The 24,966-nt window shown below is 42.4% G+C and overlaps 1 protein-coding gene across 3 annotated transcripts in view; it reads left to right on the top strand.

Moving 5' to 3' along the window:
* The window catches only part of LOC137561162 (prolactin-releasing peptide receptor-like), a 238,357-nt gene extending 214,598 nt beyond the window's left edge, over nucleotides 1–23,759 (top strand). For all 3 annotated transcript variants that reach the window (XM_068272415.1, XM_068272417.1, XM_068272416.1), the window contains exon 3: nucleotides 20,999–23,759. In XM_068272415.1, the coding sequence (XP_068128516.1) occupies nucleotides 20,999–21,632 (634 nt within the window). In that variant the 3' untranslated portion in view covers nucleotides 21,633–23,759. The remainder of the gene's footprint in view (nucleotides 1–20,998) is intronic.
* Nucleotides 23,760–24,966: the final 1,207 nt, after the last annotated feature.

Below are 24,966 nucleotides of genomic sequence, written 5' to 3'. Positions count from 1 at the left end.
GCTGATGAAAACAAAATAGACAGGTTGATCTGGCTAAACAACCAGAAAACAAAGAGCAGTGGATTTCTTCAACAACTGTATGTGGAATAAAGTCTTTTCATTGTGTGTTGTGCAAGAGTTCAGTTCCGTTTTAAAATAGTCGTTTTTAGGAAAGAATATCTGCAGGCAAAGAGGTATTTTTTACTCCATGACGACCAATGTAGTGCCCGCTTGGATCATCATGGTAAGAGCAGTATTGTACAGTTATTGTTGTTTATGCAAATTGCAGCAGCTGACACATTCTGAAGGCCATTTAATGTTTAGCCTTTTACAGTCTATAAGCACACTTTGATTAATTTCCCAAATTTTGTTAATGTTGGATTATGACTTCAACTTCCTGATTGCTTTGTTCTTTAAATCAAATTCTACTTTAGAAAGTGCTAAGGTGACATGTGGGATTCTGTTGTGATGGTGAATTAATGACGATTCAGACAAGACCCCCTGACAGTCAGGTCAACATGACTTAGATCTTTTCATTAACCTCTGCCACATCCCACCCCCTGAACACTCAGGAATTCTGCTCAATCATTAAATGCCTGCCCTTGAGGATGATGTGAAAAGCTTGTAGAAAGATTCTTAGGATATTCACTTGACAGAAGCAATCAATGCACAAATACCAAGCTTTATGTGTCAAATGAATTAACACTGAATCTGATTAATAACTTTATTTGCTTTGAAAGAAACTTTTAGAAGGTTTTTATAATAGCATGACTTTTAACTTTTAATCATGGAGTTTTCAAAGGGATCTGGGAACAGCTTTTTGTGTTAAGTAATGGAATAGATTAAAAACTATGGTACTTGTGTATTATCCCGTCTAGCAGAACGGGCTCGGCAGTTAAACAGGCTGGAAAAGTGTGCACTGTGCTTCTTGAGCAGCTGATTCACCACAGATCAGCTGCCCCGTTCCACACAGCTTTCCTCACTGCGCTGTGTTGGGTTTTCCGTCAGCGATCAGACCGCAGAACAATAGAGAGCAATAATGAAAGAGGCATGAAGCCTTCCCAGCCTGGAGGAGGGGAATTGCAAGTGATTCTAGTGGCATACCAACTCTACCTAATCACATTACAGGGAAGAGGACTTGCTGAGCACCAGCACAAGGTGATCCACCTCACATCCCCTGCTATGTACAGCGCTGTGCCCTGCAGCAATCTGCCCGTTATCATACAGCTTGTCTATAAAAGGGTCTCGCCCCTAATCACAGCCCACCAGGGGAGAGCTTACCTAAGCGGGGATCAGCGGCTGCTGTCTATGGAGCGGAGGTAACTGCATTCAGTGTGCTGTACAGCCCCTCTACTCACATCTTACACAGACAAGTGCTGTGACTTCGGGACGGGCTACAACACTGCGCAGTGAGATAAGCTGTGTGGAACGGGGCAGCTGATCTGTGGTGAATCAGCTGCTCAAGAAGCACAGTGCACACTTTTCCAGCCTGTCTAACTGCCGAGCCCGTTCTGCTAGACGTGATAATACACAAGTACCAAAACTATTTTGCTATTTTCTTTTATGTTAAACATTGTGTAGTATTATTACATTTTCTGCAGTCTTTTATGCACATAAAGGCACTTGTCCCTCAATGGATGCCCAAGGTCTAATATGCCTACTAAAGTGTAGGGGGTTGAGCATACCGCTACCAGAAAATGGGGAAAACGCCTAGGATGCTGACAGAGACTGAGAGCCATATGAATTGCTGACATAGATTGCAAAACAAAACTTTGCATTCTTTAAACAGAAGGTATTTGTGATAATTCAGGCTAGAGTGAGCATACGATGTCTCCCACAACGCATCACTGCTGGATATAAAAACAAAATCAAGCAGGGACGCCGCAAGCCCAATCTTGCATAATACCATATGGTACTTGGATATTTAGAACAATAGTAAAAATTAATACTAATAAAGTTGGGTTGTGGCTGCTTAGGAAGGCAACCACTCCTAAGAGCATGTGGGGAAGTACTGTCCCCACTCAGCCTTGTGGATGAGGTGCGGTGGTCACTGCTCCAAAAAAAGAAAAGAACGGTCTCACTCTAGGTGAGGCCATGGAGTGAGTCCCTCGGATGGGGGTCACTGGTTAGTACTGGAAGGAGGTAAGGTAGTAGTATATAGACAAAAAGTAGGGAATAAGGGAGTCTTACCTTTAGCAAATAACTGTAGGGAATAAGGGAGTCTTACCTTTAGAAAATAACTCCAAGCATGTGAAGTTTAGAACAATCAAATTATTATGCACATAGGACAACACATTTCACGGTAGCAACCGCTCCATCAGGTCAAGTAAGAAATTAAAACAGCAATGCTCAGGACGAATATCATAAAATAAACACCTCATAAATAAAACAGTACATGAAAGAAAAATGAACATTAATAATGATAAAACAATGATGTGAAGGAGAATCAATACAGTGAGCACTGGGGTACATAATAGAATAAACACAATAATTCAATAAATAACAGCTATATGGGTTATAGCCTCCTAGGGAGCACCATAAGTACAAACCGTGGTGCGGAAGGGTATGGAGGTAGGAGTGACCCGTATGTATATGACTTTAATTAGAACCAGCAACCAGAAAAAAAACACAAAAAGTATCACTGCAAACAAGTCCATCAGATCTCATAAATGGACATAGAGTATCTGTAGTGTTATAGTTCAGCCTCTTGAGGCAAGCACAGGCATAGGCTCACAGATGTATGCTGCATGTGACCCTACAGGAGCAGGCAGAATACCAGCATAGAAACATATATGCATCTGAATATATCAATATATAATCATAAAGACCTACAAATATTCCATCTTCCACAAATATAATATAATATCAATATCAACACATATAACAAATATAATAGAAGCAGAAAGGGTAAGAGAGCCTGGTGGGGTAGGCAGGAAAATAAAGTGGGTAGTACGGGTTCTTTATGCCGCAGTTTCATGGGGCTAACTGGCAGGTGGGAGAAGAAATAGCTCTTATGTTATGCCTGACAGATACTGATCGGCAGGTGGGGGAGGGATAATGGCTCCTACGCTATTCCAGAAGCTGACTGGGGCTAGCTGGCCAATTGAACTGAATAGGGCAGGACTAACAGATAGGTGTCTCGGGTAGTGTAGTAAGAGAGTGCCCTGGGGGAGAGAGGACGATCTTAGCTTGGGGTGAATTAGAAGCGTTAGCCCTGAGTGCCTGATGTGCGGCTGCTCATGCTGGTGGTTTAAATCCTAGTTTGCCTCGTCTGCAGCCAGAGGTGACGTCATCATGCTCGGCAGCATTCAGGGGACGGCACCGTAGCTTGTTTTCAGGTTAGCCACGTCCGTGGCCTGAGGTGAGGTCACCACGCTCTGTGGCGTTCAGGTGACGTCACCACATCTTGTATCTGGGATAATGGGTGGCGGAAGCTGCCCCAGTTGCTATATGCAATCCAACTTGCATATTGCAACTGTTTTAGGCTAACTGGCCATTATTAGCGAAGCAGGTTGTTTCTGGTGCCGAGCACTAGTGCTATACTGTGTTACAGAGAGGAATAGTATTTAACATTGCCGAGGATTTGAGAAGCAGTAGGGTGGGCCGTCATTTGGCTCACCCTGCGCCCAGCTAGGGTGGCCATCCGTCCGGATTTAGGCCGGACAGTCCGGATTTTGAAGTGCTTTTCCCATGGGCATAACAATAGGCCCTGCAGCCCCTGCTCCCGTGGGGAGGCCCGCCCCCCCCCCCCCTGGGGCCCGCTCGGGGCCGTTTTGTGGGGGCTGCAGGGGTGGCAGCATGAGGGGAAAGGTGCGTTTGTAGTTCCTGGGGGGGCTCAGTGCATCTCTGATGGAGGCCAATCGGAGGCGGCCTGGTGTTGCGCTGATCCACCTTTTGCGCAATTTTCAATTTTCGATTTTATTTGATTAGCCGCACCCAGGCTATGCATATACATAGGTTAGGATTTAGTTAGTGTTAGGCCCCTCCCATGGAGGATTGACTTCTTCGCAGTGGGAGGGACGAGTACTTAATAGGTTGCATGCAAGCTGTTAATGGAAACCAACATCCTCCTCTAGTGGTAGACAGGTCATGTGTATGCTCGGTGTGTATTCGACCCCACAGGTGGGGCTTGCACTCTTTTGCAGGTAGGCACTAGTCTGTTTTTAAGTAGCGCTGCTCATTTCCTTGCTATGTACTAATGTAATTCGTTTTTGGTCAGCTGCTCCCACTTAACAGCCATGCTTTTGGTGTATATGCAGAGCTTCTGTTTGGGTTCAAGGTGCGTTTGTAGTTCCTGGGGGGGCTCAGCGCATCTCTGATAGAGGCCAATCGGAGGCGGCCTGGTGTTGCGCTGATCCACCTTTTGCGCAATTTTCAAGCATGAGGGGAAAGCCTTGGCCACAGTCGGCGGGGAGAGGGGAAGTTCCCCCCCTCTCCCTCACCTCGGGGTTCTCCCCTCAGCGCTCCCCTCCAGCTAGTTACAGTTTGGGCAGTGGGCAGCGGCGGCAAGATACATATCTTCTTCCTTGCGTTCCACCGCATACTCCTCGCTCTAGCGGCTGACGTCACTTTCGGAAGTGATGTCACTTTAACCACTTAAGCCTATCTGGACGAGTATTTTTGTCCAGATAGGCACAGCTAAAGGCAAACTGGACGAGAATTCTCGTCCAGTTTTCAAACAGCGGTACCGCCGGGTTGCATGTGTACCCTGGCGGTTTTCCGTGCCGGCGATTGGGGGGGAGAAAGAAAGCTTCTCCGAACCAACCGCAATGCCTGTGATGAAAGGACATGACCTCAATCAGAGGTCATGTCCATTCATAAGAATGTAACTTTTTTTTTTTACTTTGTTAACATTATAACACTGCCTTGTAAACCAAGGAGTGTTTATCGCCATCTAGTGGCAAAAAGTGAAATTACCCTGCACAGATTTTGTATTAAAAAACAAACAAACCAGTAAATACCTACCACATAGATATAAAAAAAAAGATAAGTCTCTAAGGCAACTATTAATGGATTTTTATTTTTGTAATATTTTAAATTTGCTTGGTAACTGGGGGAGGTGGGAGGGGGTTTTGGAAGTGATTTAATTACATTAGTTTTAGTAGATAAGGGCTTACAATTGATGGAACACAAAAATAAACCACAGGAAAAAAATACACCTTTATTTCCAAATAATATCTTGTTGCCATACATTGCACTAGGAACATAATTTAAATGTTGTGATAGCCGGGACTAATGAGCAAATACAATGGGTGGGTTTTATTTATAGTAGCATTGCTTATTTTAAAACTATAGGGGGTGGAAATGGAGAAATAGTGTATTTTTCTTTTTTGTGTGTGTATTTGCCTTCAAAATGCATAGAAAATAAAGTAATTACTGAAAACAATTAAAGCTCACAAAAACTTTAATTTGTGGCGAAAAAAACAAGATATAGATCATTTACATGTGATGAGTAGTGATAAAGTTATTGGCAAATGAATGGGAGGAGTGCTGACAGGGGAAAATTGCTTTTGTCCTGAAGGTGAAAACACCTGTGGGCTGACGTGGTTAATGATCCGACTCATCCAATGAAAGGAATTAGTTCAGTGGATGAGACATGTCCCCCCTTTCACCTACTGCTCTCCCTTCACTGAGCTCGCCCCTCCTGCCGGGGGACACCTGGCTAACTATTCTGGGGACACCTACAGACCTGGCTACATATACTTGGGACACCCATAGACCTGGCTAAATATACTGGGAACACCTATAGACCTGGCTATATATACTGGGAACACGATACACCTGGCTATCTGTACTGGAGATATACTCTTGTATGGTATACACTTGGCTAACTATTCTGGGGGACCCTAAAGACCTGGCTACATATACTGGGGACACCTATAGACCTGCCTAACTATTCTGGGGACACCTAAAAACCTGGCCATCTGTACCATCTGTACCAGAGACATCTATAGACCTGGCTAACTACTCTGGGGACATTATACACCTGGCTACCTATTCTGGGGACAGGATCGATTTCCAAAGAGGATAGGAGGCGCCCGTATGGTGTATTGGGTGTTCTCTTAGTACAAAGAGACTCCACTTGATAAAAAGTTTAAGAAGGTTTATTAAGCACAAAAGACAACGCGTTTCGCGGTCCAAGCTGCTTCCTCAGGTCAGTGACAGGTGCTTTCTTAGGATAATGTCAGGATTGGCGCTCAGGCTATCCTGACATTATCCTAAGAAAGCACCTGTCACTGACCTGAGGAAGCGGCTTGGACCGCGAAACGCGTTGTCTTTTGTGCTTAATAAACCTTCTTAAACTTTTTATCAAGTGGAGTCTCTTTGTACTAAGAGAACACCCAATACACCATACGGACGCCTCCTATCCTCTTTGGAAATCGATCCTGTACCACCCCATTCGTGGGGTTCTTCGCGACTTACGAGAAGCGAAACCTTTTTCTAAGGAGCAGCGACCAACGATCATAAAGACCGAGTGGGGACGGGACTTCCCTACACGCCTATACAAGTGGTTGCCTCTAGCAACCTACACTTGTGAGTATATTTTTTTCTAATCTCTATCTCATTATCTGAAGATAATACACCAAAAGGGCTCCTGGTACCCCTGCGGGTTTTTTCTTTTCTCTCTTCCACACTGACCATATTCTGGGGACAACTATACTCATGAAAACAAAAATAGAGAAGGAGGAGCGCTCCATAGTGTAACAACGCTTTTTTAAAACAAATCATTGTTACACTATGGAGCACTCCTCCTTCTCTATTTTTGTTTTCTTGACCAAGCCTTTCTGACAGCCGGGCTTTAAAGGAGCAGCTAAAGTGTGACTCTACTCGGACACCCCTGACTACCGCCCTAGCAGCGCAAGATTGCACATCTTTTTCGTACAACTATACTCATGACTACTTATACTGGGGACACCTATAGACCTGGCTACCTATGCTTGGGGTACCTATTTTGGGGTAACTGCTGTCAGATTATCTGTATTTATGGGGAACCGCTGTTAACAGATTAAGTGTATTGTGGGGAACCGCTGTCAGATTAGGGGCTTGATTCACAAAGCGGTGCAAAGTGTTTGCACGCCTGTGAAAAGCCCTTTATCACGCCTAAACTCAGTTTAGGCGTGATAAGAAGAAACTCGCGCGAATTTTCCGTGCGCAAAGTTTTCCGCGCGCAAGCGCGCAGGCGCGCGCGCAGCACCCGGCACTTCGCGCGAAGCTCCCATTAAGCCCTATGGGACTTTGCGCGCACGCTTACGCGCGTACGCGCGGTAGCTTCGCGCGAAGAGCAGCACAAATCGGTGATAACTCAGTGGTGCAAAGGTTATCACGCCTAAAGTCTTTTAGGCGTGATAACTGAGTTATCACCGCTTTGTGAATCAAGCCCTATGTATGTTAGGGGCATGGCTGCTGCCAGATTTTTGCATATTTTGGGGAACTGCTGCCAGATTGTGTATGTTGGGGGACCACTGCTGCCAGATTACATGTATTTTGGGTGTTATGTGTATTTTGGGTGATCCGCTGCCAGGTTTCGCGAATTTTGGGGAACTGGTTCCACATTATGTGTATGTTGGGGGGAACTGCTGCTGCCACCTTGTCTATTTTGGGGGAACCACTGCCATATTATTTGTATTTTGGAGGAACTTCTACCAGATTACGCATATTTTTGGTGAAATGCTGTCAGATTACATCTATTTTTGGGGGTACACTACGGCAGAGCTCAAACTTCCCCGGCAGACCATTTACACCACTGCTAAGGTCATGTATATTTGGCCCCACTCACGCCCATGCCCTCTTTATGCTTGACCACGCCCACTTTTGGCACGCTCAGTACGATGTCCTCCTCTTCAGGGTGTGATATCCTCCTTTTTGGGGTTCTGCAAGTGGCCACCCTACGCCCAGCTCACCGGCAGTGTATATATATATGTATGCGTTATAAGTACAAGGCATGGATTGATATGGCTCTGTGAACCTATAACAGATCATTAGACAAACCTGTGATAAAGGTTGCATATGATCAGCTATACATCTCTGTACTGTATGTTGTTTTCTAAGTGGATGTAACGCCTGCCTGTTCCAAGACTGATTCCACGTGATTTTCAATAAAATTCCTAAGCTTTGGCAATGATGAAATGCCTTTTATATTACATACAGTACTTACATATTAATTTAGAAGTTGGAGACAATGGTATCGTAAAGTGAGGAGCCGAGGATGATTTTTGTACCTACATACAGCAGCTATGCCTGCTTCCTAATACTGACTTACAGCACACATCGCTTGTGCCATCACTGTCACTTCCTGTAACATCACAGTTGAGAAATGGCTCTGCCTCATATGGACCTTCATCACAGTAAGGGAACTGGGCCTTTAATGATCAGGACTCAGGAGACCAAGTGCATTTCAACATCTGCCACCTACATTTCTAGTACAATTCCCCAATTGGCTTATTTTCTTCCATGATGCTTACTTTTATGCCCTTGTTTGTCTGGACAAGGTTTACTGGGATAATAGAGACATTTAGAGAGATCTCTTTATTTCTTGCCTCTTTTATGAAATATCGCCCTTAGTCTCCTGTGTGCAGCCCTTCTATACAGAGAATTCTAGAAGCCATAATAAGGCAGGGCGGGAAATGTCTCCAGTGGCAGATGAGCTGACACCTACACACCTTAATAACATCTAATCAAGAGAACAGAGACATGGCAATTACTCTGTCTGTTTTGTCCTTCCCTTCCCAGAAACTGGCTTCACATCACATGTTTAACCAGTAGAGCATACAGGTCTGTTATCTGTGGATAGGAAAAACATAATTGGATACAAAAATAGTCCTGGAATGACTATTTTTTATTTAATTGGCTGGTCTGCATTGGTATGGGAACTTGAGGCTGTACATGGACCCTGAGTTTAATGAGTGACTGGGTAGTGGTAGGTGGCTTAATAGTGCAATGGTTAAGGGCTCTTAACAGGAGACCAGGGATCTTCCTGTTCAGTGAGGAGACCTTGGGCAAGACTCCCTAACACTGTTACTGCCTTTAGAGCGCATCCTAGTGTGTGCAGCTCTTGCGTTTTGGGTCCACCAGGAGAAAAGTGTGATATAAATGTTCTGTGTCTAGTTTGTTGAATAGGTGCATATCAGAAATAATACCTGCCTCTATAGCCACAAGTATAAACATGTTTTCTCAGACATTATAATAGTGCTAAAGAAGTGGGATCGGCAATCTTTTAACATTTGTAGAAGAACTGAAATTGGAACCCTGAATGCGTCAATGAGCTGGACACACACGAGGACAAATGTGCGAAGCTGCAGGGGCTGCCTGTGGGAGGATGCTGCAGGGGAGGGAGACAGGCACAAGAGGTGGAGAGGGACACATGCACTGAGCTGTTAGGGCTTGTGCAAGGACGCGTGAGTGGGAAGGTTAGTTCGGGGACCAGGCCCGGATTTACATCACCGGAGCCTATAGGCACAGCTTTCCTGTCACCTTAGATTTTGCACTCCATGAACCTACAAACCCCCACCAAACTGCACCACAAGCGTGCTGGCTTTCACTTCTCCCTTACTTCCCATTCCGATTTTAGGCAGTGACAACTGCAAAGATTTTATCTGATGGGGAGTGCAGCTCCATAGAATAGACTGTATAGAGTATGGCTCTCATACTACATGGAATGGGGTAAAATTGGTCTGTGATCTTGCCTTTTCCAAAGACTTTTATCTCAAGTGTGTATGTAGCATTAGGCCTCTTTCAGATGGATGACTGATCCTTTCAGCCTTTATTGGTCTGACAACAGGGGTTAATGGGTTGACAGCCGGGATAAAGGGACCATTATTGTATTTATATATATTGCTACTGAGGATATATTCTCTTAAGTCTCTGCTTCTCTGTCACTGCGTCAATCAAAGAATCAATCACGGCAACCAACTTCTTTCTTTTAGTTAAGCAGAAGAACAGTCATTGGGCCTAGCAATCCGCATCCATTACAGTAAAGTAGATGGGTCTCACCATAATTCCCATTATGCCTTCTCTTTCCTTTGCTTTGTGGAATAGAGACAATTTGCAATCCCATGTTTCAGGAGATTGCAGCAAGTAGGGAAAATGGCTTCATCCGCTGCCTCCTCTCCTAAGGCCTCTTTCAGTGACTCACATCTGAGCGCAGCCACAGCCATGACAGTCAAACATGGTGCAGTTCTCTGCCGCTGGGTAACACCACCACATGTCAGTACTTGACATATGTGGTGCTATAACCGCTACTCTAGCTCTAATTTACTGTAATGGATGTGGATTGCTAGGCCCAATGACTGTTCTTCTGATTAACTAAAAGAAAGAAGTTGGTTGCTGTGATTGATTCTTTGATTGACGCAGTGACAGAGCAGCAGAGACTTAAGAGAATATATCCTCAGTAGCAATATATATAGATACAATAATGGTCCCTTTATCCCGGCTGTCAACCCATTAACCCCTGTTGTCAGACCAAGAAAGGCTGAAAGGATAAACTGCATAGAGTCTGCCTGGCAACTCGCTATAACCAGGAGCTATATACACATACAGTACATCCCAAAGTTTTACTACAGGAGTTTTAATAATAAAATCACTCATATGTCTAGTTGGATGTGAGATATGGGATGTGGGAAAGAAGCTGTTATTAGTGTGATTAGTATCTGTAAGAAAAGACACAGTATATGTTCATTGTTTGAGGAAAGATTAAATGTCTGTGAAAGGAAAAGAAGCTGTTATTAGTTTGATTATTATTTAATACCTGTAATAGAAACACTGGAACTTACCTGTTTATTGTTTGGGTGAAGATTCAACATCTGCAAGAAAAAGAAAAGTGATGGGATTCAGCCTGGTAAAGCAAGGAATTTTTGTTTATCCCATCTGAGGATTTTTGTTACCTTCTTCCCTGGCTATTGCTGTGGAACTACAGTGTAGCCAGAAGATTGTAGTAAATTACAGATTCCTGCCATACAAAGAATGGGGCTCATTGTACAGGTGAAACACGAAAAAAGTGAATATTGTGCAAAAGTTAATTTATTTTAGTAATTCAACTTAAAAAGTGAAACTAATATATGAAATAAGAACTCTTTGCAGTTGTTTTGGATTAATTCGCTGATTAGAGTCTGACACTCTGGGCCTAGAATATGGAACATTTCCACAATATTCTAATGGTCTGAGAGTTTGATTTTGGTGTTTTCATAAGCTGTAAGTGATAATCACCAAAAGTATAACAAATAAAGGCTTGAAATATCTCGCTTTGCATGTAATGAGTCTATTTCATATATTAGTTTCACCTTTTAAGTTGAATTACTGAGATAAATGGACATAATATTCCCATTTTTTGAGTTTCACCTGTACTGTATACAGAAATAGATAATAAGTTCAAATGGGGATGGGGTAGCAATATTGGCTCACCCTGCTTCACGTCTGGCCTGAGTGTGTCAAAGCCAGAGCAGGATCATCCAACAGGCAACCTAGGTGCTTGGGGCCCAGTGGGTGGCAGGGGGACCCACCTGCTGCCACCTTCTCTGGCCTCTCTACTTCAGCGTACAAAAAAAAACCACAGGGAGGCACAAAATCTACTACTTTGCCTAGGGCCCCATTACACCTTATAGAGAGTCTGAAGCCTTCAAAAAATCCTCTTTTTATTTGACATTTATGTTAAGCACTATGAGCATAGCATAAACGCCACATTTTCTGCAGCAGAACGATGTAATTAAACCCCCCAAATACCGGGGCAAAATTCCACGACTTTCCAGGTCGTGGATTTTGCTGCTCGGAGGAGGCAGAGCTTAGCACTGTAGCCCTTCCTCCAGTCACGTCAATCTGCGTTGATCGCCGCCTCTCCCCGCCCCTTTCAGTGAAAGAAGACTGAGAGGGGTGGGGAGAGGTGGCGATCAATGGAGATTAATGTGAATAGAGGCAGAGCTACTGCCCAAAGCTCTACCTCTACCAGGAAGGAGCCCCGAATTTTGCCCTGGGGATTTGGGGGGTTTAATTACATCGTTCTCCCTCGGGAACGCAGCGTTTTAGCTATGCTCATAGTGCTTAACATAAATGTTAAATAAAAAGAGGATTTTTGGAAGGCTTCAGACTCTCTTTAAAGCGAATCCAAGCCAAAGCTCGGGTTCAAAATCTAACACTTACTACTTACAGAGGGAGGCTTCAGGTTCCTATTGAGGCTTCCCTTGTTTGTTCCAAGCAACCCCAATGCTGAGTGCCCACCGTTTCTGTGTGCACCCAACCCCCCAATGCATTGCCGCTAATCACATCAGGGCTGCTCGCTCAGCTCCTCTTCCTGGTTCAATGGCCGCGCATGCGGGGGTGGCCTCAGTTGGCCATTGCGCACACTTGGAACCAGGAAGAGGAGCTGTATTGTCGCTAATCTTCTGGGGGTCGCGCTCAGTGACGGGGGACCACGGAGTAGCAAGGGAAGCCTCAATAGGATCCTGATTTCCTGATTAGGATGTTCAGTTTGCTTATTCCTGTTGAATGTAACTGTGCTGCTGGCTAGCAAATTTCTATGTACAATCATTATTCAAATGGATGGCATAGGTGCAGAATATATTGCTACTGCTTTACTACCGGTTAACTTCAGCTGATGTGTTCTTTGCATTACTAACCATTGCGTTCCTATGGTGTACAGACAGCACTTACTAGGGATTCAAACTACAACATGAAAGTTTAACCCATATTGTGGTGTAGGAGTTTTTCTGGCAGGGAAGATGAGTTTAGGAAGCATAAGCAAGATAAGTATCAGATATTTCACGCAATCTATGCTTTTTGCAGTATGTAGGGAGTTCCCATCTAAATGTATTGCAAGATACCACCGGTGCATTGCATGCAATATGCCAACCATGTGGTTTTCTGCCACTGAGTAATCACTGAGCTTAATTGCCCGCATGCACTCTCCCAATTGATTACACATACTTAAAGAGGAACTCCGGTGAAAATATTGTAATAAAAAAGTGCTTCATTTTTACAATAATTATGTATAAATGATTTAGTCAGTGTTTGCCCATTGTAAAATCTTTTAAATCCCTGATTTACATTCTGACATTTATTACATGGTGACATTTTTACTGTTGGAAGATGATGTAGCTGTTGCATGCTTTGTTGGCAGCTGTAAACAGCTATTTCCCACAATGCAGTAAGGTTCAAAGACAGGAAACTGCCAGGAGTACGTACTCAGAGTTTCTTGTGGGAGGGGTTTCACCACAATATCAGTCATACAGCGCCCCCTGATGGTCTGTTTGTGAAAAAGGAATAGATTTCTCATATAAAAGGGGGTATCAACAACTGATTGGGATAGAGTTCAATTCTTGGTTGGAGTTTCTCTTTAATTTGGACCTGGCAACAGTTGGCATTTGTTTGACAAAATATATTTTAAGGAACCCTGCATTAGGGATAATTTATGGCACCCCTATTGTGGGATAAAAATTCTACAATCGATACTTTGATGAAATAAAAAGAGTTGTTAAGGCTCAAACTCACTAACTGACTCAACCAGTCAACGTTGGTCACATTTCATTGAGTATGCCTTTTACTAGACATTTTCACTGGCTCAAAATGGACCAACAATTTTTGTGTACAATATTATGAAGAAGATTTAGTCAAGTGTTAAAAATGCTATAAACTATGAATGCTTTCACAAAAAAAGAAGTATTACAAGATTTTTGTTATCAATTAACAATGCAAAGTGAATAAACTGAGAAGAGATCTAAATCAAATCAAAGTTTGGTGTGACTGACTAGTGACTACCCTTTGCCTTGAAGACAGCACCAGTTCTTCTAGGTATACTACTTCCACACAATATTCAAGGAGCTCAGCAGGTACGTTGATCTTGGAGAACTCACCACAGATTTGTGGATGTAGGTTTTCCCAATATTTTGTGTATTCATGTCATCTTGTCACACCACAGCACTTAGAGCCATTTTTCTTCACCCAAATTTTTATGTTTTTGTGTATAGCTAAGTCGCTTGGTCTTGTTTCCATGTCAGATGTATGACTTTTTGGCTACAATAATTCTATGAGGACCTCTTCTGACCAGACTTCTCTGGACAGTGGAGGGTTGTACCTGGGTCCAAAAGGTTTCTGTCAGTTCTAAGCTGATTGCTAGACATCTTCGGATTCTGAAAGGAAGTAATCATGATGTGTCTTTTATGTGCCACAATAAGTTTACTTAGTCCATCGCAGTTTCTACAGCCCTTAATGTTGCCTGTTTTTTCAAAAGGGCTTGATCAGCACATGCTGACACCCCAGTCTGCTTTGAAATCTTTGCCTGGAAGAGACCTTGCTGATGTAGTATAACTAACTTGTGTCTTGTTGCTGTGAAGTCTCCTCATGGTGTATGACCTCTTAACGAGTCTGTCTTGCAGAATGTCACCTTGTTAGTAGTGTATGGTTGTTTCTCACTCAGCTGTATGCCTCCTACACAGGAGTTTTGTTTCATTTAATTACTGTCTTTTAACCCATACATGAAAATGATAATCATTAGCACCACTTTGGTATAGTAATTATTTGTGATGAGTGAAAATGCCGATAATTTTTTTGCATTATTTTTCGCGAAAATAATGTAAAAATTCGACTTTCAAGTGAAAATGCCTTTCAAAAATCATTTTGTAATGAGTTTATGGTTTTTGATGTTTTTAGCGATTTTTTACTTTAAAAGGTCTGATTTTTTTTTTGCCTTTTGTTTGCTATTTTTAGCTTTACAAGGTAATTTGCTCTTAACTCATGAATGGCAGTTTGGGCCAAAAATTCTGGCGAAAATTTCGAACGTTCACATTGTGAAAATATTTTTCACTAATATATTTTCAAATTCAAGGATAGCGTTTTGAATTACTTTGCCAAAAATTTGCTAGCAACCGGTTCACGTTGTTTTAAAAACGTATCCATGAGATACATTTTTAAAGCTCTGCAGAGACGCTGGAAGTGGATCCTATGTTAAAAATAGGACACACTCCCACTTGTGCAGAAACACGGATCACACACTGATCCATTTTGCATGGAAAGAAAACGCAGCGGAGAGTCCGTGTTTGACCCTTTTTCCGGACTGGACAGGAAAACGTGGCCAATGCAAGCCTATGGGAACGGACACTGTCCGCTCTCACTATGTTAGTCACTGCATCCCGTCACCACTGTGATGTCATACGCATCCCGCCGTCCATCACCGTCGCTCGGTCCATTCTGAAGAGCCTGGAGGCCGACAGAAGCATGGGGACTCTCCATTGGGCTGCAATAGACCAATGGGAATCCTCAGAAACAGAGAGAATTCTCATTGGTTCATGTTGAACCAATGAAAATTTTCCCTGCTGCTAGGCAGAATTGGCCTGTTGCAGCCTATGGAGAGCCACGCTTCTGCTGGATTTCAGGCTGTGGAAGGGATCCGAGTGGCGAGCGGTGGGACGAGTGGTGGAGGCAAGTCAGGTGAGCTGTGCATGCGTACATACCAACATGGTCACGGACGCGGAATGTGCCCTACCATCCAGATCAGATTCGTATCAAACAGATCCGTTTTTTAGAAAACCGGAACTGTTTGCAACGGATCCAATCTGGAACCTGACAAGTGTGGACAGGCCCTTAATCATTCAACTCACTGTAATCTTACAAAATGCCTGACTTTGAGCAAGAGTACCTATAAGAATGTATTATGTTTTGAAGGCAAAAGGGAAACCCAATAAAAATTGTTTGGGTTTTTTTTTTCATCTCTTAGCTTACTTTACATTTTGTAAAATGATAAACTGTTGAATTTATATTTGTGAAAGCATTTTTTCACCCCTATCTAAAACTTTTGCGCAGATGTGTAGTTCAGGCAGATGTTTGATCCGTAGCATTTAGGATACTGGAAAATCTAGATGGAATAAGTGCCAAAAATATTGGTTTTGTGCAGAGTCGGACAGAGTGCAGAACCATGCAGGATGGAGGTGGCTGTGGTTGAATCTTTCAGAATTACTTCTAGTGATGCGCAGTGGACTGAAAAGGACAATCATTGTGAATCCAATATTCCAACCTCTAACGAATACTCTGTTCTCCAGCAATCAGAACATGTTTTCTTCAGAGCAAATCTGTGAATGTCTAACACAATAATTACACTGCTGCTGGACTGGCAATAAAAAGGTGTTATTATGTTATAACAACTAGTTCTTGCCCTGCGGTCCCTGTTTTATTGAATGAGGAAGTTTAATGGTAGCAATAAAACGGCAATACTTTTCTGCCATGAATCACTGTTTTATACTTGGTCTTGTGCTTTTCAAAATGCTGCACTCTTACGTTATAAACAACAACAACAAAAATAAAAAACAGAGAAAAGAGTAATAACAAAATGATGTCGCCTGTCTGGTTAGATACAACAGAGCTCCTATGAGCGTTACCTATAAAAAAAAATCTATATATAAATATAAAGCAATATATTACCACACCACATACTGTATGTCTGTACACCTACTACTGGTATTCTGAGAATATCTGTTGCAACCCTGTATGAATAAGGTATGGTCAATGGACATTTATCGGTTATTCAACTGGTGCTCAAAATTGATAGCTGAGGTCATGACCTTTTACGGGGATGTGTGCTCCTTGGAGAAATGAATAAATTCAATGCAGGTCAGTTTAAAAAAATAATGAAAAGCCTAGACAAAGCAGAATAACATATCTCCTCAGGTACTTTCATAGATTGAAAGCCAGGCCAGTGTAAACATACATTTTAATGTATAGGACTCATTTGAAAAAAAATAATGAAAGTTCAAAGACGGTTTTGAGGATACAGTTCCTTTAATAACATCTAAAAATAAATAAAGGCCACTGGCTTGCAGACATTTTTATTAGATATATTTCATCAGGCTCTGCGGTGGATTCAATTCCATCATATACTGTACATTGCAATTGCAACATGGTTTATATTGTGCACTAGCTGCCAGCTTTATCCAATAGTCTGTCAAACAATACAATGATGGTAGAGATTTCTTCAGGGAAATGCTCAGATCTGAATAGGATTCTACTTTCCACCTCAACTAATATACAGAAGCGGAAGCAGCTTTCTGTTTTTTTTGTTGTTTTGATTTGACTTTGTTTTTTTAAGTATGGGAAAAGCATGTATGCCATAAATACAAATAACATACATATGACTTTATTAGGCATACATTCTGCATTGTCATAGTTTTAGTGTAAGTTCCTTCGGGAAAAAGACTTGCAGGTTAATAGGTAGCAGTTACTTTTTGTGCTGTATACAGATTATTTACAATATTTACAGGAAACAAACAGAGAAAATGTAAACAAAAACGTTGCCATTAGATGGGCTACTAACAACAACTCAAATATGAGAATCCTCTTCACTGGGAGCAAGTCTACCATTTGTCCCAAATCAACACCAACAGAAAACACCAGCAAGTCTGTTTACAGTACAAAGTTCAGATACCTTTGTACCTTTGTTTGTCAGTCCAACACAGAAATGTGCCTCTCGGAATTGAACTGCATTAGGCTGAGCCAATCAGTCTTGTATTGCTCACCTGAGCACATATCTCAGAGAAAACACTATACCCCAGAGCGGACTTGTTTTCTGACCTGAGTATTTGTCTAAGGTAAAACACAAAATCCCGGAGAGGACTTGTTAAAATGACAGAGCAGTGGAGAAATAAGGAAGACATATGTGATTACCATGCAGCTAGTGGAGTATGACTTGAGTCAGTGATTCAGAAAGTATTAGAGGGAGCAAATTAGCACAGTAAGAAAACAGACATTGTTTAAAAAGGGAATGCAGATGGCAGGGATCATATTCTTTACAAGTAATTTATTTAATACCGTATATACTCGAATACAAGTCGACCTTGTGTACAAGTCGACTCCAATATTCAACCCTCTTAAGCTGGAATTTTTTATTGACTCAAGTATAAGTCTACCCAGCAAAGGTAATGGCTGCACTTGGGGCCCAGGAAGAATTAACAGCCGCACTTGGGGACTAGGAGGGGTTATTGACTGCACTGCATACAGTATTGTAGCCAATCCATTAACCCCTCCTGTCCCTTAAGTGCAGCCAATACCTCCTCCAGGCCCCCTGTGAAATGATTCACTCCTGTTTATGCAGTCCGGTATTTTCCCCCTGCCCCTTTCCTTGTTAGGGCCTGTACACACTGCTGCGCTTTTAAATTTACATGGGTTTTTTTAATTGCAAGGTCTTTTGAAAAATCATGAAGAACTGTACACACTGGTGCAATGCGATTTTTCTATTTTCATGAAGGCTTTGTGATTTGAATAATGGGATTTTAAAAACGCAGCACAAGCGCAGAAGTGTGTACAGGCCCTTAATTGTTGTGGCTAGGACTTTCAAACCTGTGTTTTCTTGGCATTTCCTTTCCTAAAAGTATTACTTATCACTGGGTAAATTGCTACAAATGTGAATGTCACTATTGGTACACACATTACTCTGTGCTCAGTGTTGCCCATGACTTGTGTAAAAGTCGACCCCTATACTTTTATAAAGTGAATCAGACCTAAATTTCTAGACCTATACTCGAGTACATACAGTAATAATCAAAAGTGTGTGCCCACTGCCTAAGTGATGCTGTGTAGACAAGTGCAGGTGCACTATCTGCTTAAATCATACCCCTGCCTTGCAATTCACATCTCTTCTTTTGGGCTGCTTCTCTGGGCTTTTTAGATTTGCTCATTGGCTAGGATATTCCTGTTTTGGGGTTTGTGATATGCTGTAAGTATCTATTTAAAGGGGAACTGAAGAGAGAGGTATATGGAGGCTGTCCTGTTTATTTCCTTTTAATCAATACCAGTTGCCTGGCAGCCCTGCTGGTCTATTTCTCTGCAGTAGTATCTGATTAAAACCAGAAACAAGCATGCAGCTAGTCTTGTCTGATCTGACTTATAAGTCTGAACCACTGAAACACCTGATCTGCTGCATGCTTGTTCAGGGGCTATGGCTAATAGTATTAGAGGCAGAGGATCAGCAAGGCTGCCAGGCAACTGGTATTGTCTAAAAGGAAATAAACATGACAGCCTCCATATACCTCTCTCTTCAGTTCCCCTTTAAGCAGAATTCTAGTGATGAGTCCAGCTGGCTCACATGATGGAAGAGTCAATAGTAAGTGCAAGGATGGCAGGTCAAACAGGTCTCAGATGCACTGCAACTGACACAAGTAGACTGACACAAGTAGTGCTTAAAAGGAGTCAGGATCGCCAGAATCAGTAACAGATGCACAACAGAAGAGGACAGTAAATGAGCTAGCAGAAGCCAAGCTCAGCAGTAGGTGGTCGAGAAGATGGGCAGCAGGCTAAAGCAGGATTAAGGCAGGATAGGGTCAGCAATGTTAGTAAGAAAGATCAGCAGGCAGGCAGGCTAGGGTCAGCAATATTAGTAAGAAGGATCAGGCACAAGATATCCTGGAGTGGTCACTCTCCCCAGGCTAATCACACCTGGTCCACACTAGGCAATTGCACAACAACAATGAATGAGGCACTCAGAAGGTGTATATGAACTTTAGATTATCTAAATCATTGCAGAACACATGGATTAATATTTGGATTATTATTTTTCACGGTCTCCCCTTTTCTCTGGTGTACAAACAACAAAAATACACAGCAAACTTCTATAGTATAGTTCACCACACCCTCAATGGGAGGACCCCCCCCCCTTGGTCAGATGACCATCCTGAAGTCCACTCCATTATTAACCACATAGGGTAAATCTAAAACATCTTGCTGGGACCTACATACAAAGGATGTTTACCCACATAAACATCTTCGCAAAACATAAGTGTCAGCATACATGAAGTCATTTTACTTTATGAAACATGATCCAAAGATAGCCAATAACTCAAAGTCCCAGGGAACCAAAATGTTCCCTTTTGTCATACCCCCCACCGACCGATGAATTATCATCTGGACCTAGAAGGAAAGGAAAACTACATGTTAGTTACAAGAAGCATTTGAGACTGTACATGTCATTTATATCCCTAGGGTGTATAGTATCTAACCTTATCATCCATCTTGCTTCTTTCTGCAGTAACCGCCTATCCCTATCTCCTCCTCTGCTCAGTGATGGTACATGGTCCAGCACCATCCATCTCAGCTACGACACCCCATGACCTTGGGCATGAAAATGTTTGTCCACCGGGGTGTGGCTGTCTGGTTTGGATGGGCAGGCTGGGGTCAGCAATGTTAGTAAGAAGGATCAGCAGGTAGGCAGGCTGGGGTCAGCAATGTTAGTAAGAAGAATCAGCAGGCTGAAGCAGGGTTGAAGCACGCTAGGGTCAAGTCAGAAAGACGACTGGACTGGAAAGGTTGATTTTAACTATAGGGCCTTTACTACACATGACATTCCACCATGGAAGTGAAAGGAAAATCATCTGCACTTTCCACTCTAATGGCTGTCTCTACATCCATTGACTGGATTGTCCGGTGCTATCAATTGACTGTCCACGCAGCTGATAACTGGCATGTGTACTTGCTATGGCAACTACAATGTACTACATATGCAATTTTCTGCCAGTAATTATTAAGGCTTAGGCACAGAAAAGGACCCCGAAAGGAACATTTTCTAACAAATAAATGAATAATAATTATCGGTTTTAACATTTTTGCTTACGGTATTTGTTTCTTTGGGTTCTCATGTCATTGCCTAGTATTAGGAACATTAGAATGTGTTTGAGGTCCTATTTCTGCAGAAAGGTTGAAAATGCAAAAGGTTTGATGCAGAGAGCTGAGAGATGCCCAGGGCTGCCTTTATTGTCGCATAATGCCACTATTTCAAAATGATTGCCCAGCAAACAAAGCTGTCCTTTTACAAATAGAGTTTTGTGAAACGTATTAGACATAACAAGCCGGCGGACAACATTAGTATGCCACAGCTGTGTAGCGGGGGAAATTGGCTCCCAACGAAAACATTGCTACGCAGCCTTGTATTTCAGCGGCTAAATTACTGTAAACATTAATGAATGTCTTAGAAGACATTTTAAAATCAGCCCAATTGTTCCCCCATGATTCAATTACCTGTAGCTAAATTGTTTATTCCATTTTTTTCTTTCCCTAGGTATTATGCAACAGTTCACCCTTTAAAGAAGAGAATATCCGTAACAGCCTGTGTCTATGTGCTGGGTGGAATCTGGCTCCTGTCGTTTGCCTTGGTTGGTCCGGCTATCGCTCACACCTACCACATAGAGTTCCAACAGCAAGGGTTCGCCATTTGTGAAGAGTTTTGGTTTGATAAAGAGACAGAAAGGCTGGCCTATGCTTACAGCACCCTGATCATTACTTACATCCTTCCTCTGTCTGCAGTAACCCTGTCATACATTTGCATTTCCGTCAAGCTGAAGAACAGAGTGGTCCCCGGCCACCCTACACAGAGCCAGGCAGAGTTTGACAGACTGCGTAAGAGGAAGATCTTCAGGCTCATCGTGTTGGTGGTGACGGCATTTGGGATCTGCTGGCTTCCCATTCACGTTTTCAACATTATCCGGGATATTGACATCAACCTCATCAACAAGCACTATTTCCTGCTCATTCAACTCCTCTGTCACTGGTTCGCCATGAGTTCTTCTTGCTGCAACCCCTTCCTTTATGCCTGGCTTCACGACCGGTTTCGCAGTGAGCTTAAGAAGATGTTTACTTTTAAACGTAAAATAATTCCTACCAACAACTGTGTGGCAGTCAGCGTGATGCTCTGATGTCTTGGCCGCACATTATGGTGTCCTGTAGTGAGCTGGCCTTTCGTTTCAGTGATGTAAAACAAGCAATCTTCGGATATTTAGCCCTGCTGTGATCTACAAGGTCTAGAATGCCATTCAGCTGAAGCTGTAAAATCTTAACAGTGTATTGATATACTTATAGCCAAATCAAACTCGTAAATGAATAAGGCAAATTTTGAAAGTAATTAGGATGGTGCGTGCATTTTCATAGTCAGTGGTGCAGCTAAGGAGGTACAAGACCTGCAGTGGGTTTTACACTTGGCTCTCTCAAATGATATGGAGGACCAAAACCTGCCAATTACAACTATAGTGTTGGAGAGATTTTATAAGGGAACAGGTTGTTAATGATTACCAAATGATTAAAGTGGACTTGAACTTTTGCATGAGACAGAAGAAAAACAGAGAGAAATGTGCCATGTATGTATTTAGAGAGTTTAGCCTATCTGATTCCCCCTAATCTGTGACTAATCACAACTGTAATATCATCTCTCAGCTGTGTCAGCTCAGGAATCTCAGTAGTCCTCTGCAGAGCAGCTAATTTGGAAACACAGGATGTTAACCCTTTGTCTGCTTCCCTGAAAGCAGGAAGCAGACACACTGCAGATTTATTGCACGATTTGTATCAGCTATAACAAAGAAATATTTTTCTGTAAATGTTCTTATGCTGTTGCTTATATTTTAGAGCAGAGAGGAAGTTCTGAGTTCAGGTCCACTTTAAGGATTATCAGAACACAAGCAGAGGTGATTATCAACAGAATGGCATCAACTTTGGTGCCACGCAGTGCCTGGTAACTTGGGTGCCACCATAGACCACAATGTTAACTGCCACTACAGCTCACACCATGTGTATAATTTGAATGCTGGACATGGCCAGAGCCTGAATTTACAGCAAGAAGCGTAGGGTTCAGGTGCATAACAATAGGCCCCATGACCCCACTTTCACCATGGGGCACAGTGGCTGAGGAGGCCCGGATACATTGTAGCGGAAGCATCATTCATTGACTGCTGTCAGCAGAGCTAGCGAAATGTCCTTTTCACTCCTCTCTTCAATGATATGATAGTGCAGGGGGGCACAGCCTCCATTTTGATTCGGGAGGGGTGGAGACAGGATTTTGCAGGGGGCCTGGCTGTCTCACTTAAGTTGGGGGCCTGCTGAGTTCTAGTTGTGTAAGAAGGGATGGGGTAGTGTTAGGCGTAGGGTTTACAGCACAGCTAGATTTAGGTAGAAGCCTATAGTAAAATAGCGGCAATGTTCTACTAGCAGCTATATCCAGCACCCAAATTTACTCTGTACTCTTTTTAACATGCACACCCAATGAACAGCTAATACGGTGGTTGAAGGGAGGTTCCTCTACTCCAAGGGGCCCGTAGTGGTTGCAGTGTATAAAAGCAAATTAATTGACAGATTGCCAATATTATGGAACAAATGTGCTTGGATTGGTAGTACTACTTGTTCTGTCTTCTCTGGCTGCACCTGCAATCAGGTGTGACCGTGTGACACACAAAGAAGGGCAGTAGATTCCGGAATACATTTCCCAAAATTCCAGCATTATAACAGAAACCATGGACCATATGCAGTTCACTTGTTCTCCTGAGTTTTCTCCTAGGAGATAATTTTCAAATTTGTCAATAAAATGCCGTTTAAACCTCCAGCAAGCAAGAAAATACTGAAAATAATTTTGATCGTGCTTTTTCAACAACTTTTCAGTTGCAAAGGGTTGAAAAGGTATTTTAAATAAAAGATGAAAACTTATCTCCTAGAAGAAAACTCAGGGGAAATTGCATATGTGCCATGTGTCTAAATGTGGAGGTTGGACTTTGTAATTAACAGGAAATAGGTGTGAACAATTCTAAGACCTCAACTCTGGTCACAGGAAATGACAGGCTATAGAGGTCTTATGTCTGTACGATTGGTTCAAAGTCGCAGCTATTGAACCTACCCAAAAGATTTTTCAATTTGAAAAGTTCCGCTCCAACGCTGATATTTATCACTTATGCTAATCACTAAAATTGCTTTCAGAATTTGCCTTACTCAGATTTGGGTTTAGCTGGGCTAAAATGTTCCAAGAATGCAATCAGGGCTATTTCTGTACCTAGGCCTATATACAATTCACTTTTTCACCTAAGTTTTCTTCTAGGAGATAATTTTTTTAAATTTAAAATAAGTTTTTAGTACTCTACAGTTGAAAAAATATCAAAAGTAGGTGAAGAAGTACTGTCAAAATGATTCTGAGTATTGTTGGTAGCTTAAAAGGCATTTTATTTCTAAGGTGTAAAAATATCATCTAGGAGCAAACTTAGGAGAAAACGTGAATTGCGGATGGCCCCTAGCTCTATTATTTCAATGCCTAAAAATATAAACACAAACTGTGAATTTACAACCCTTGTGTGGGTTACATCAGACCATAGCATGTGTTGCTGAAGGGTTTAGGGAAACAGCGTCAGTGCTATTGCAGTCATATTCCTGTTGCTACCAGAGAACTTGTCTTAAAAGGAAATCAGGTTGTGCAAGGGATTATTACAAACAGTTCTTCTTGCTATGACTACCGTGCAAAAACTACTACACTCACCTTAATACAACCCCTAACAGTGGTCTGATATAACACACCTAAGAATTGCAAACCTGTGCCAACTGTCAGCTGGCGGGTTTGAATACATTTGAGCCAGGTTTACAGACTGACTTGAGTTCTCCTGGGCTCTTAGTGATTTAGGCTAAATCTGTTGTCCCACCCAGCAGCCTTAGGTGGTAACTCTATAGAAATGTTGGAAAATGTGCAATGAGCCTAAATGAGCAACGTACTGCTACAACTGAGGTAAGCTCCAGTCTGAGACAGAATAAGGAGAAGATTACACAGAGAAGCCCTTGTGATCTCAAACAGTAATTGCTGTAGTGCTTGATATGACAGTGCTTAGCTCTCACCTGGGACCAAAAGTGTTCCATATCACTATCATGTTAGGAACCTTGTAGTCTCACAATAGGGCCAGAGTCACAGACTGAAGATGTGAAGTACACCTAATAGGAGGCTGTGCTTGCAGGACAACAGTCATGAGACCTGATTCACTACAGCATCTCAAGAGATTGCCAAGTATCTCTTCTTGCAATGTCATATGTAATCCAGCAAACCTGAACTAAGATTTTTTTTTAAATATCTGCTATTAATGAGTCATGATTAGACAAGGTGTAGGTTTTTAACAGCTATTAACAGCTATGGAGACGTAGAGAAGTGGGGGTCTGGGTGGTATTTGCTGTGCTGACTACCCTTTAATTTTATAGTTTTCCCATGCTCTATGCCTGTGCTCCTCTACCCAGGTT

This window comes from Hyperolius riggenbachi, chromosome 3 (genome assembly GCF_040937935.1).
Source record: "Hyperolius riggenbachi isolate aHypRig1 chromosome 3, aHypRig1.pri, whole genome shotgun sequence".
Lineage (NCBI taxonomy): Eukaryota > Metazoa > Chordata > Amphibia > Anura > Hyperoliidae > Hyperolius > Hyperolius riggenbachi.
Note: the sequence above shows the minus strand (reverse complement) of the source record. Positions and strands in the feature narration are given on the sequence as shown.